At 38.3% G+C, this 14,451-nt stretch overlaps 1 protein-coding gene across 1 annotated transcript in view; it reads left to right on the forward strand.

Moving 5' to 3' along the window:
* KPNA1 (karyopherin subunit alpha 1) overlaps positions 1–14,451 on the forward strand; it is an 81,417-nt gene that overhangs the window by 36,187 nt on the left and 30,779 nt on the right. Inside the window, exons 6-9 of the mRNA XM_055125469.1 lie at positions 10,321–10,452; positions 11,595–11,683; positions 12,167–12,266; positions 12,854–13,017. Of these exons, the coding sequence (XP_054981444.1) occupies positions 10,321–10,452; positions 11,595–11,683; positions 12,167–12,266; positions 12,854–13,017 (485 nt within the window). The remainder of the gene's footprint in view (positions 1–10,320; positions 10,453–11,594; positions 11,684–12,166; positions 12,267–12,853; positions 13,018–14,451) is intronic.

The raw sequence follows: 14,451 nt of genomic DNA on the forward strand, positions 1-14,451 counted from the left end.
TGTCACACCCGGTGATGCACAAGGATCACTCCTTGGCTCTGCACTCAGGAATTACCCCTGGCAGTGCTCAGGGGACCATATGGGATGCTGGGAATCGAACCCAGGTTGGCCATGTGCAAGGCAAATGCCCTACCCGCTGTGCTATCTCTCCAGCCCCTCAGTTCTTCTTCTTATCCCAAGAAATTATTGACAATATTATGAGGATCTTATGTGCTTATATATATACTATTTTAGTCAAACAGTACTGATTTAGTCAATAGGTAAAAGTACAATAATGTAGTCTGTTGGACAAGCTAGGGATTCCAAGAGGAAATTGTGCAACTTCTGGGTTGGATACTATTTACAGTAAAGCAAGCAAGCTGTCAACCAACTTTCTAGGATTACCCACAAATGATTTAGGTTCTGTCCCATTTCCCCCCTCCCTCCCAGGTGTTCACCACCCAACTCAGGAAAAGTAGAATTTTGGTAAATGTGAATTTCCAGTAGCTAGTGTTTATTGGTTTTTGTTTTTCCTGTTTTGCTTTTTGGAAAGGAATGGGTGACCACTAAAATGACTTTCCGTAATATATTTTCAGAAAAGATCCATGATCTGTAAAGTCTTTACTTGTAGAATCTGTACTGAAGGAACTAAGACATGCCCCTAAAGTTAGGTGCCAGATAATTCACAGTGGTGTTTTTTTTCCCAAATAAGTATTTGCCAATAACAGTTAACCATAAAGATATGTCACTCCTTTGTTTTCCTTTCAACTAAGGCTGTAGGAACTGGCACGTTACCAGTCAGTGGCACCCTGTGCCCTCAGTTTTCCCTGGCCAGACCAGTATAGGTAATTTATAAAACTTGATGCTTTGTCTTGATATTTTCTCTCCTTTCTTCCCATCCTATCTTTCTCCTTTTATTCTCTTTGTTGCGGTGATGAGTTGCTTCCAGAGGAAAAACAAGAAATCCAGAAAAGGTAGAGTGCTTCAATGGTCCATCAGATTTTCTTCTCCAGTTTGACATTTACTAATTCCCAAGTTCATTTGAATTAAGGTTCTATTTGCTAGCTGCCTTCTGGATCATAATTCTGGTTCCCAGTTGAGACCAGGGTTATCATGCCTGAAAAAATAATCAGGTTTAAATAAGAGAGCAAGGAAAGAGTTTTCTCAGAAAAAAGGAAATCCAGACAAACCAACACTGCAGAAAATAGAGTCTGAGCCCCCAAGCAACCTACCAAGAACCAGAGGGACCAAATGAAGAGCTTACTGCAGTTTATCATTTGAAAAGAGCTTTGTGGAAGTGGGAGATAGGGAAAGTTAGCATTTTGTTTATGTGAAAAACATTTCTGTCCTGTCTCTGACAGTAAAAGCAATTTCGAAATTTTGAATTAACTTCTGGATCCTCTAATTCTAGTAGGCAATTTCAGAGATCCAGTTTCTTACTTAATGTGTTAAAGATGAAAAAGCAAAATTGAGTTTTTTCCCCATCTACTTTTTACAGTATACTTTCCTTTTTTTAAAAAAACTTGAATTATTTATTTATTTATTTATTTATTTTGCTTTGGATCACACCCAGCAATGCACAGGGGTTACTCCTGGCTCTGCACTAAGGAATTACTCCTGGCAGTGCTCGGGGGGACGATATGGGATGCTGGGAAGCGAACCCAGGTTGGCCTTGTGCAAGGCAAATATCATTCCAGCCCCTATAGTACACTTTCTATGTTATGTTCTTAGACAGTGCCCTCTCCTGGCTAACAAATGTAACCTCTACATAATTTTTGATTCTGTAATCCTAGAACATACCCTGAAGATTTAAAGCCTTCAGAGAACTTGTAATTTACTTCTGTCTTAAATCTCAGATTCTACCCTTATACAGACAAATAGTCTAAAACATTCAGAAATGATCTCTGGAAGTGACTACCTCACGATTTACACCTTAGCTGTCCAGAGACTCAGAAATAACTGACCTGTTATCTAAAGGTTCTCATCCCTAGCTAATTTCCCCCTCTGTATATTTAAGCACGGTATGGTATTCTTTCTGTTGTGACTGAATGGTACCCTCTGGTCACCTGGAAGCAGAGGGAAGACATTAAAGCCAGGAGGCTTCGTGTTCAAATAATTAGAGATGCTCCGAGAATACCTGGAAGGTATCCCTTCCTCTCTTTTCAGGGCAAGTACTAAAGTGCAAATTACCCCTCCTTTTTCTTGCTTACTAGAAATGTGAATAATGTATCTCTGCAATGATATTTTTGCCATTTCTCTTTAAGGAAGAGAATCATATAATAATGGCTAAACTCACTAGGAACTAATTCTGTAAGTTAAGAGTCTTGATCTCTTCCTTCCCAAATTAAAATCTGAATCCTAGTGAAGAATTTCTTCCTTTCCTTTCTGGCCTCCCTTATGCTCAAAACAATCAAAGTACCTGGAACCAGAAGGACAGAAGTGCCTCCTATGGCAGATATTCAGATGCTCTCGGAGGAGAGAAATATGTGTAGAATTTAGAGTTTTGGGAAGCAGAGAATGATATTTTGCTAAGTACATTCTCAAACTTAAATGTGATATGTAGACCTCAGACATAATCTTCTCTCTTATATAATATTTGTCTGCCTTATGGTATATTCTATGTGCCCACTTTTTTTTTTCTGAGTTTAGGCCTGACATTACTTTTACTCCTTTGCAGTTATAAGATGTTGTTTTCCCAAACCATCTTAGAAAAACTTATAAAAGGAACTAGAAATAGTCTTCTAGTTTCAAATCATTTGCATAGTACTACCCTTGAAATTGTAAATTTGAATAAAATTGGTTTAATTTCCATATTCTTGTCTTTCTTGTCCCTGATAAAAGCTTAATGTGATAAACTGCAGTAAGCCTTCATTCTCATATCTCTTCCCATCCTTATTGATCCCTCTACTTCTCTTGAAAGGTTGCTCAGATAATTCAGGCACTGTTCTCTACAGAGTTTGATATCTGGCTTTATTTTTTCTGATGTGAGCCTCTCTTTTCACTTGCTCTCCAGGTGAGCCTGGCATTTGCTAGGAAACAGAGTGGACCAGCAAAGTGGCCAGCAAGAGTCCTGATGCAAATGGAGAAAGGGAACCAGGCGTACTTCAACCTGGAGTGGGAAACTTGATAGGAGGTCAGAAGTACTTCAGCTTTGGATTCTCATTTTCCTTATTTAAGGAACTGAGCACCAGAAGGTAGAGACTGAGAAAGGGAAGAGAGAAAATATCAAACCTTTAGTGTTTCCTTCAGAGCTCAGTTATAGCCCTATTTTAGCAAGTTACGGACAGTGAAAAATAATAATGGAATCATAATTTACAAGCAGATAGAGTTGCATAGCAGGTTGATTTTCTTGGAACACCTAAGAATTTGGTGTTTAAAAACACAAAGGAACAGAACTGTAAATATTATAATTTTTTGCCATTTACTACTTCAGATGATCATTTCTTAGATTTTTAAAAAAATGCTACTTAAAATACTTTGACCCATTTAAATATTTATTGTTTTGACTCTGCTGAACCTCCCTCTACTGCCCTGCCAGTCCTGCTGCAGGAGACCACACCCCTAACCCCCCTTGGTCGGCAGCAGCCAACAGCCAGAACTTTCATGTTCAGTTCTAATCCAAAATCCAAGACCCACACCCTAAAAAGCAGACACAACAACCAAAGAAATCAAAACCAAAACGATCACAATATTAAGAGAAAAAGGAATTTTAAATAGTTCAGAGAACATGTAATTTTTAAAACAATATTTTAAAAACTTTTGAAAAATTCTTTTTCAACACTTTAGTAGACTTATACGTGAAAAAATTTCTTCTTCCCGCCCTTTTCATATACATGTAACATACATGGGTACAATAAGTTGCACAAATAGATGGGTTTATACATTACACTAATCACTTCTTCTGTGTTATGTATTATTACAATATTGAGTTTTCAGTGGTCCTTTGCTTATAATTACTTATCTTCTCAGTAATGGCAGTCTGCTACTCTATTTTCCAACCTTCCAAGAAACCAAGTTTCTCTCTTGAGTTTCCCTTGCTTTCAGAAGTTGTCATCATTGTGTTACTTTGGAGAGGGGGCGGGGAGCTATATCTGGCGGTGCTCAGAGGTTATTCCTGGCTCTGTGTTTAGGAATCATTACTACTAGCAGTCCTCAGAGGACCTTATGGAGTACTTAGGTTTTGAACCTGTGTCAGCAGCTTGCAAGACAAGTGCCCTGCCCACTGTTCTATCTCTCTGGCCCCTGTGTTACTCTTTAATCAAAAGCATAAATGTTTCTTGTTTTGCTGAGATGTCTTAATTTTCAGATTTCTTTCATCCTTGTTTAGGCCATTCATTTATTTTTTTCTTAATTCTTATCAATTTTGGTTTGCGTCTATTTTATTCACCTCACATATGGAATTCCCTTCCATTTCCCCTGAGATCTTTGGTGTTAAGAGTCACAGACAGACTAGTTTCAACTGGCAGCAGTTAGTATTCTAATTACTCCTTATTGCTACCTCTTTAATATATTCTTTGTTTCTGCAGAATATTTCTTTTTTATACTAGAATCTTAGCATGAGACCTGAGAGATCACATAGGGATTATGGTGCTTGCTTTTCATGCTTTGGGCCCCAGTTAGTTCCTGTTGCTCCACGAGCACCTGCAGAAATAGCCCTTGAATGTGTGCTGGTTTTACTTATTCTTTAGTACTATTTTTTCTTACAGTTTTCATTTCTTCAACTCAGCATTATGTGACAACATTTGGGGGCTGTTTTCTGATAGAAAAGTTTACTTTTATACCCACAGTATATCTCTTACCAGTTAATTTTCTTGGGAAATAGAAGAAATGACATTTTAGGGAAATAGTTTTCTTTTAACATCCACTAAATAATCTAGTAATTATTAAAAATGGCTTGCCCTTGATACCAAAACTATGAGCAATTAATTAAAAGAGTTTTGTCAGTATTACAGGTGTGTTTCTAAGGCTCAGCTTCAGTGTCATAATTTTACTTGATTAGGTGACTGTAATATGTAGTATTCAGCTGTATGACCATTCAAGTCTGTTAGATTATTGGATCTTTTTCTGCTAGCTTATAAATAATCTCGAAATGCTGTACTATTGCTTCTGGGTTGTTTTGAGGACTGCCTAAATGGTGCTTTAAAAAATAAAAAGTGCAGTATATATGTAAAGTTGTAATTCAGGCATAGTAAAATGAGGTTTTTTTAATCAGTGATTGGTTACTGCAGTGTTATGTGATAAGAATTTGCTTTGTGACATCCAGTGTTTAAGTCTTAAACTTCTCATCACAGAAAAGTATTACAGAAATTGTGTTCTTTCAACCAGGATTTTCCTCCCTACTGCTTAGATATCCACATCCAGTTAATGCACCAAACTGCTTTATCTGGCTTACATTTATCAATTGTTTATTGATGTTTCGTTGGTTAACAGTACTGAAGACCTTGAGGGGGGTATAACTTTTTGTGTGTAGATTTGTATACAAATCATCATACCCACCACCAGAGTCTCTAGGTGCCACTAGGAAAAGATCTGGCTACTTACTCCTCTCACCTCTCTTGCCGTCTCCCTTCAGTAGTCATCGTCATCTGATGAGTTAGTTTTCTTTATGGCAGCTGCCTTTCACAATACATCTTAAAGCTTAGAAGCTTTTCTCTTGGTGCTGGGGGTGGGCTGAAGGTCTGAACCATGTCGAGTGGTTGTGGAGTGCTTTTGGAGGTGCTTAGGTAATATATGCAATGCCAAGGATTGATTGAGCTGGGATCAGCCTCATGCATGTCCCGTGCCTTACCCCCTGGCCCCGTAGCTCCATATGTTGATGACTTTGTTGGGGAGAGAGGAGTGCTACCCCCAATGGCTTTCAAGAACCATGCTTGACTCTGCTCAATGGCCGCCTTGACTATATGTATAGGTTGTGGGTTTTGAACTAGGTTCCAGCTGGAGCCACAGCTTAGCAAGTGCTATAACCTTTGTAGTACTACTCGGCTTCCAGATGATTTTTTTTCCTTGATTTCTTATTAAAGTGGCATATCACTTTAATTTTGTTCTCTCTACATAGTATGCTTTATTAAAGGATAACAGAAAGGAGATGAAAGAAAAACCTAGATTTATTAAGAACTCAACTAGGGATGTAGCTCAGTGGTAGAGTACATGTTTTCCATGTATGAGGTCCTGTGATCAATCCCATATACCACTATGCCCCCCACCCCCATCCCCTAAAAAAAAACCCACTAAATTTAGGGGGAGAATGCTGGAGGTAGGAATTGGGCTACACCTAAGAGTGGTCAGCGGGTACTTTAGCAGTATTGAGGGGCCATATTCAGTGCCAGGGATTGCACCAGTGTTGCTTACATGCAAGGCAAGCATCCTAACTCCTGCCCAAAAAAACTCAACAAAATAAATTAAGAATTTATTCTTAAAATTAAAAAAAAAATTATGAATTCACTCTTGTATTTCTCACTATTAGGCTAAAAAGTCAGGTTTAGTCAAATCTACATTGAAGAGATGTATAGAATTGTTTAATTTTGTTGACAAAAATTTCTTTGTATATTTTGCTTAACAGTTGAACAGCCTTCTTACTGCATTTAAAAAAAAATTTAATGGACTCACTGTGAAATACAGTTACAAAGTTGTTCATGGTTCAGTTTCAGTCATGCTATGTTCCAACACCCATCCATTCACCAGTGCAAAATTCCCACTATCAACATCCCCAGTTTCCCTCCCACCCCTGCAACCTGCCTCTAAGACAGACACTTCTCTCCCACCCACCCCCCCCTTCCTTTTTTTCCTTTTAGGCACTGTAGTTTGCAATACTGCTCCTGAAAGGGTATCATCCATATTGCTTTACGGCCTTTCAGCACTCTGTTTTTGTCAGAGTGATCATTTCCAACTATCATTGTCATAGTGGTCCCTTCTCTCTCCTAGCTGCACTCCCTGCTCCCTTTTTGGCAAGCTTCCTAACAAGGACCAGTCCTCCGGGCCCTCGTTTCTACGATCTTTGGTATTATTCTCGTGTTTTAATTTTAGTCCCTGCAAATAAGTGTAATCATTCTGTTTGTCCCTCTCCCTCTTATTTCACTCAGCATAATGCTCTCCATTTCCATTATGTAGATGCCATAGTTTATTTATCCACTTATCTGTTCTCAGGCACTTAGGTTGGTTCCGTTATTGTGAATCGTACAGCAGAGAACATCAAGGTGCAGATAGCATTTCTGCATTGTGTTTTGGGCATCTAGGATATGTTCCCAAGAGTGATATTGCTGGTCATGTGGAAGCTCAATTTCTAGTTTAGTAAGAAATATTTATGCTATTTACCAGAAAGACTGAACCAGTAGGCATTCCCACCAGCAGTGCATGAGAGTCCCATTCTCTCCACATCTACATCAGCGTGGTTGTTCTTTCTGATGTGTACTAGTTTCTGTGGTGTGAGATGATACTTTGTCATTTTGATTTGTATCTCCCTAATGATTAATGATGTAGAGCAGTTTTTCATGTGCCATTTTTATTTCTTCTTTGAGTAAGTCATCTTTCTGTGCATCTCCTCTCCCCATTTTTTAATAGAGTTGTATGTTTATTGAAAACTTCCACTAGTGCTTTATATATCTTGGATATTAAACCCTAATTCGATGAATGTTGGGTAAATAATTTTTCCCATTCCACGGGCTGTCTTCCTGGTCATCGTTTCCTTTGAAGTGCAAAAGCTTTTTAGTTTAATGTAGTCCCATTTATTTTATCTTTGCTTTCACCTGCACCTGCTTAGTTCATGGTATTTTGTCCTTGAGGATACCTTTAGCTTTGGTGTCATGGAGATTTCTGCCTATGTTTTTTCTCTGTATGAATTCAGGTCTCTGTCAAGGTCTTTAATCCATGTTGTGGAAGGCATTTGTGCAAGTCATTAAAAAGAGGTTTTAACTTATTTTTTTGCAGTTTTCCCAAAACCACTTGTTGAAGAGGCTTTCTTTGAGCCATTTCATATATTTTTTTTTTGCTCCTTTATCTAAGATTAACATATACCTGAGGGTCTCGCTTCATTCCAGTATCCACTGTTTTAATTACTACTGCTTCGTAGTACAATTTGAAGTTGTGGAAAGTACTGCCTCCCATCTTCTTTTTCCCAAGAATTGTGTTAGCTATTTGCAAGAGGTGGGAGTTGGAACATAGATTCTTACATCTGAGTTTCTAGCAACTTTTTTCCCCTTGTTTTTGGGGAAGAGGGATGCCTATTTTTTTGGGGAAAGGGATGCCAAAAATTGAATCTAGGTCATCATATGTGCAGAGCAAATGCTCTTCCATTAAGCTTCAATCCCTGTTTATAATCACTGTCACTGTATCACTGTCATCCCATGTAGGTTGACATGGCTGTGTCCTTCCCCCCTTGACACAAGGAGTTTAGGCTTATCCCAGTCACACCCATCAAGGTGTTCCCAAGTCACTCCCATCCTTTGTTTAGCTGTAATCACTTCTCTATGCTCTCTTCCCCAAAACAGTTTATCACCTTTCCCCCTCTCATCTGACTCTGTTAATTTGTAAGGTCAGACCTTTCTAGGACACTGAACTTATAAGTTATTATTGCCTTTCTCCTCTCCTTGTGTCTTTTGAATAGTTTACTTTAAACCAATGTCCCTTTTGTATAGACACAAGAAGATAGTATTATTCTTTTGTAACTTGGGGTTTAATTGGCTTCGAATATTATTCATTCCCGGGCATCAGCTTTCTCCACTTAAGCCTCAGTTGCCCTCAGTTCCTAGCACCCCAAAAGCAGGGTCCCGACAAGGGACGGGATGGATCCAGGGCAAGTGGTGAGTTATGTGCTACCCTGGCATCGAGATGGGTCTGGCCAAAGTGCCTAATTCTTAACTATAAGTTAAGAGCTTGATCATGGACAAATGCTGTCATGATCCAAAAGTAAAGACGAGACTAGGACCCTGCTAGGGCTAGGAAAGACTAATGTGGCCTGAACACTGTAGTCTGAGATCAAGATGACCCCAGGAGAGCAATTCTATAAGCTTAATGCATTTGTATTGTGTCCATACAAAATGATTAATATTATGAATACTTATATGTTTGCTGGACGAGGAGAGGAGAAACACACTCATGGGACTGCGCCCTGTCCTAAAAGCAGCATCCCCTGAAGGGAAAGAACTTTACCCCTATTGATTGTGACCACACCTATATGTAAGCTCCAACCCCCTCATGCTGGGGTCATTTAACTAGGCTGTAAGAGTAGGTTGGGGGACGAGATCCAGGAGAGATCCAGAGCCGGGAGAGAAGCAGAGGGAGAGACAGGAGAGAATGAAATAAACGACAGCTGATCAAGCAGCCGGTTTGGCCTTAGTTACCTCCTCCGTCTCCCCCATGACCCAGGCCGCTCCGGCTGGGCGAGTGGCCTGGGAGCGACCCCCTCGAACCCGGGGGCGGCCCACGGGGAGAGCTGCCGAGGCTCTCCCCCGGTCATCCCCTGGCAGATGTTTTTTACAATCCCGTTGCTCATGGATTTGCTCGAGCGGGCACCAGTAACGTCTTCATTGTGAGACTTTGTGTTACTGTTTTTGGCATATTGAATACTGCCACAGGTTGCTTGCTAAGCTCTGCCGTGCGGGCCAGATACTCTGATGATAGCTTGCCGGGCTCTTTTCTTGTTAAGCAGCTAACCCCATTTCAATCCCCGATACTGAAGTATTTAATTTCTTTTTCCAGAAGTTTAAGTTTACAGTGGGAAATGTTTTTTCTTTCCTTTTCATACACTCTTGTCTTCAATATAGGTAACAATTTACAATTTATCATGACTCCTAAGGAAACTCCAGTCAATTATTACGTATGTTCTTTTCAAACCCTTTTAGAGAGTGATACCTTTGTGATACCTTATTTGTGTGTGGGGGGAGGGGGAGGTGATGGCCCACACTGGGTGCTCAGAACTTACTCCTGGCTCTGTGCTCAGGGATCACTCCTGGCGGGACTCAGGGACTATATAGGGTGCCTGGGATCAAATCTAGGTCAGCCGTGTGCAAGGCAAGCACCGTATCAGTCTGGCCTTATGTAGTATCTTCTTAATATAAAATTTAAATGTAAAAGTTTATTTCTTGGCTGATCATTGCATATCGGCATATATTCTTTTTCTCGTCTCATGTCAACTCTAATTGCATGTGAGGGTGTAGACATCCTGATTATTTCTGTAGGCGAAAGTAATGTAGCTGAGAATATTTCTTTGAAAAATCAGAGTGTTCAGCTGGTAAATTTTAAGCAAATAATGATAAACTCTTTTATTATGTACAGAAAATCTAATTTTTATAATTAACTAAGCCATTACATTCTAATAAGATAATGAAATTATTTTTATCTTTATAGTTTGAATCAGCTTGGGTACTGACAAATATTGCTTCAGGAAATTCTATTCAGACCCGGATTGTGATTCAGGCAGGAGCTGTGCCTATCTTCATAGAATTGCTCAGCTCAGAGTTTGAAGATGTCCAGGAGCAGGTAAATAAATAAAGAGAATTAAGTGAAAAAGTATAATTTTGACTTTGGGTCACACCCAGCAGTGTTCAAGGGTTACTCATGGTTTTGCATGCAGGAGTCACTCTTGGTAGTGATCAGGAGACCATATGAAGTGCTGGGGATCAAATCCTGGGTCACACATGTGCAAGGCAAAAATGTCCTACATGCTGTCCTATCGATCCAGCCCTGTTTTGGTTTTATATTCGATGTAGACCTAAGCTTTACACTTGGTCATTACAATTACATTGTATATCAGTAGGTATATCTAGGGGGTGTTCTAGAAATCTGGACTTAGCCAAAATAGAAAATTATTATAGAAAATTATATGGTGAATATTGGCAAAATGTCTTCTAAATACAAAACCTTACTTTCCTTGTAATTTGAAACTTTTAAGTTTTACTGATATATGTTTAGACTTATATGAGTAGTTAATGAGGTTTTTTAGTCAGAATATTTTATGTTGATTATAGTATAGCAGGTTTTTGCTAGATTGGAAAAGCAAGTTTTTAACTACTGCAGAGTGTAAATAAAAGTGTAAATAAAAATCACCACTAAATGAGTATCATTTCTTCTATTTTTGAGAAATCTGCCTACAATAATTGTCCTATAATTTCGTGCATATATTTGAAGCGTAAAATTTAAGTTTTAAGATGCATATATGTTAACCCATGTAACCATTATCACAGTCAAAACTTTTTTTATTTCCAAAAATTTAAAAACATTTTTCTACATTTGATTGCACTTAAATTCTTTTTTTTTTGTAAGCAACTTTAATATACATTTTAAATCAGCTGAGTTACTTAAATCTCTTCTCAAAGGACTAAAATAAGGACTTTATGGACTCTTACTTAGGGGTGGGGTTCCCTAAGGTAAAGAATGTTGTTAAAAATTAATTTTTCCCATTAATACAAATTATTACTACGAATGATCACATGTTGACTATACACTATCATCTTTCAAGCCCAGAACTATTTCATTTGCTCCCTAATAGGCTGTTTAAATAAAGGGCCATATTCAATATATTGATAGCTACTATATGATTTCCCGAATGATATCTCATGGAAGCATAAATTATGGGAGAATTAAATTATGTAGTCTGTCATTAATGAATAATTCTTTCACAGGCAGTTTGGGCACTTGGCAACATTGCTGGAGATAGTACCATGTGCAGGGACTATGTCTTAGACTGCAACATTCTTCCCCCTCTTCTGCAGTAAGTTTCTTATTTTGTTTGTTTTTTTAAGTGATACTAATATGGGAAGTTGTGTGAAGTTTTAAATGTTGGAAATAATTTTTAAATTTCTTTGTGGTTTTTGTTTTTAATTACAGATATTTTTACTAACTTTGGTTTTTTCTTCAGGCATCCTGTCTTATTTGTGAATTGTGAATTAGATTAAACTTTTATTGTTCTGGATAAAAAGTTATTTCAAGGCATCTATTTATCAATGGCATGAAAATAATTTAGCTTTTAGGGCTGGAGCAATAGCACAGCAAGTAGGGCGTTTGCCTTGCACGCGGCCGACCCGGGTTCGATTCCCAGCATCCCATATTGTCCCCTGAGCACCGCCAGGAGTGATTCCTGAGTGCAGAGCCAGGTGTGACCCAAAAAGAAAAAAAAGAATTTAGCTTTTATATTATTTCAGTAGGGATTTATTTATGTTTTCTGTAGTTTACCAGTATGTAATCATGCTTCTAGGTTATTTTCAAAGCAAAACCGCCTGACCATGACCCGGAATGCAGTATGGGCTTTGTCTAATCTCTGTAGAGGAAAAAGTCCACCTCCAGAGTTTGCAAAGGTAGGAATTATTCTTGTGGGAAATTGGCAAGAAAAGTACAATGAACTGATTAAACAGTATGGTTAAACAGTATGGGAAGGCACATCAACCAATATTAATGTGACGAGAACATTTTTTTGGTAACATTTAAAAGTTTTAACAACTTTGCTTCTAGGGATAATAAAACTTTTTACTTTAATTTTGTATAATTTTTATTGTCTTTAAAAAGTTGTGAATTATATCTTAAAACCTATCATATTTTATTCATAGTAAAATATCTAAAATACAGAATTTTCAACCGTTAGCCCCCGTGATTGTTCCTTTGGTCGACAAAGAATATTTTGACAAGGAATCTCACTCTGAGCTTTGGTCTCAGGAAGTATTAATTAAGCTTCGCTCTCAGGAACTATTTTCTTTGGCTCTGACTATATCATCAGAGTAATAGCAAGGCCATTGATAGTATATTTCAAAGATGGAAGTGCAGTTTTGGCTCTTATTACCCAACACTGCAAGTATTAATCACCAGATTACTTTCTGGGGTTCTTTGCCTCCCTTCTGGCTTTTATTCTGTAGAATTTCATAATCATATTATCTCCCCTTCATCATAGGTTTCTCCCTGCTTGAATGCGCTTTCCTGGTTGCTGTTCGTTAATGACACTGATGTACTGGCTGATGCATGCTGGGCCCTCTCATACCTGTCTGATGGACCCAATGATAAAATTCAAGCAGTCATTGACTCAGGAGTTTGTAGAAGACTTGTGGAGCTGCTGATGTAAGATACCTTTAAGGGCCTGTTTCTAATGTTTTGAATTGCTGAGAACCAAATACCGATGTACAATCAGTTTACTCTGCTTTACTCTGCTTTATTACTTGTTTATTTTGACCTTATAAATTCGTGTTTTTTGAGGTTCATAAAGGCCCTCTTCTCTATAACTATATTTTCACTGTCACTGTTATCCCGTTCGTTGCTCATCGATTTGTTCAAGCGGGCACCAGTAACGTCTCTCATTGAGAGACTTATTGTTACTGTTTCTGGCATATCCAATACGCACGGGTAGCTTGCCAGGCTCTGCCGCTCGGGCTCCTTACTCTCAGTAGCTTGCCTGTCCCTCCGAGAGGGGCGGAGGAATAAAACACGGGTTGGCCGCGTGAAAGGCGAAAGCCTAACCGCTGTGCTATCGCTCCAGCCCAACTATATATTTTAGTCATTTTAAAAGTCATCAAATCTTGAAGTAAATGTGAGAGGACAGGCAGTTTTTGAGAAGATTGGTTAGTCTCATTTAAGGAGAAAAGATTTTAAAGGAAAGTGAAAGAATATTGACTATTTAGACTGAAATAAAGACTTATTATCTCTTCAGATTTATAGAGTTTATGGAGGGTTGCTTTCTTTTGTTCGAATCTATAAACCAACTGTGGTTTAGTAGAGTTTATTATTTAAAATGTTTTCATTTTTAGGTTCAATTGTTGAGGTGTTTTCTTTTCAGTGTGCACCAGGCTGGTACCAGTAGTTCTTTTGACTGGCCTTAAACTCCATGAAAGAGGTAAAAAGAAATTCCACCATCCTGTTTCAAGAGCCACTGACAAAGTGGGAAGTTAATGGAACTGAAGACTGCTAGGATCTGAATTACCCCATTTATAACTAGCTGTTTGACCTTGGAAAATATTATTACTTTTGATTTCCTCATCTGAAATGAGGCAGATTGTTGAAGTAACCTATTTCAAAGTGCTGTATAAATTGGAAATAAAGGTATGATGTTAAAATGAAGGAGGTTCTTACCATCTTAGAATAGAGAAATTGATTATAAAACCAGCAACACAAGATTAAAAAGTGTTGAGGGCAAATACATATTAATAGCAGGACTGCTGTTAGCACATTTAAAATTAGTCTAACCTGTAATAATTTTTTATCTTGGGCTGGAAAAGTGGTACAGGGGTTAAGGCACTTACTTTGAATGCAGCTGTCTGTGATTCAATCCCTGGTCCTCTGAGTATAGCCAGAAATGGTCCAAAGCCAAGAGTAAGCCCTGCGTTACTGATGGTGGCCCCAAAATTAAAAACAAAGGTCAAGTTTACTATTCTTGTTTTTTAAAAAAATGTATCACAAGTCTAGCATAATTTTAGTAAGTAAGCAAACCGTAGTTCCTAAAAGGGAACAAAATTTGTTTGACATAGAGACACATTTAGGGGCAGGAGGGAAACTGGGACA

Source organism: Sorex araneus, chromosome 2 (genome assembly GCF_027595985.1).
Source record: "Sorex araneus isolate mSorAra2 chromosome 2, mSorAra2.pri, whole genome shotgun sequence".
Lineage (NCBI taxonomy): Eukaryota > Metazoa > Chordata > Mammalia > Eulipotyphla > Soricidae > Sorex > Sorex araneus.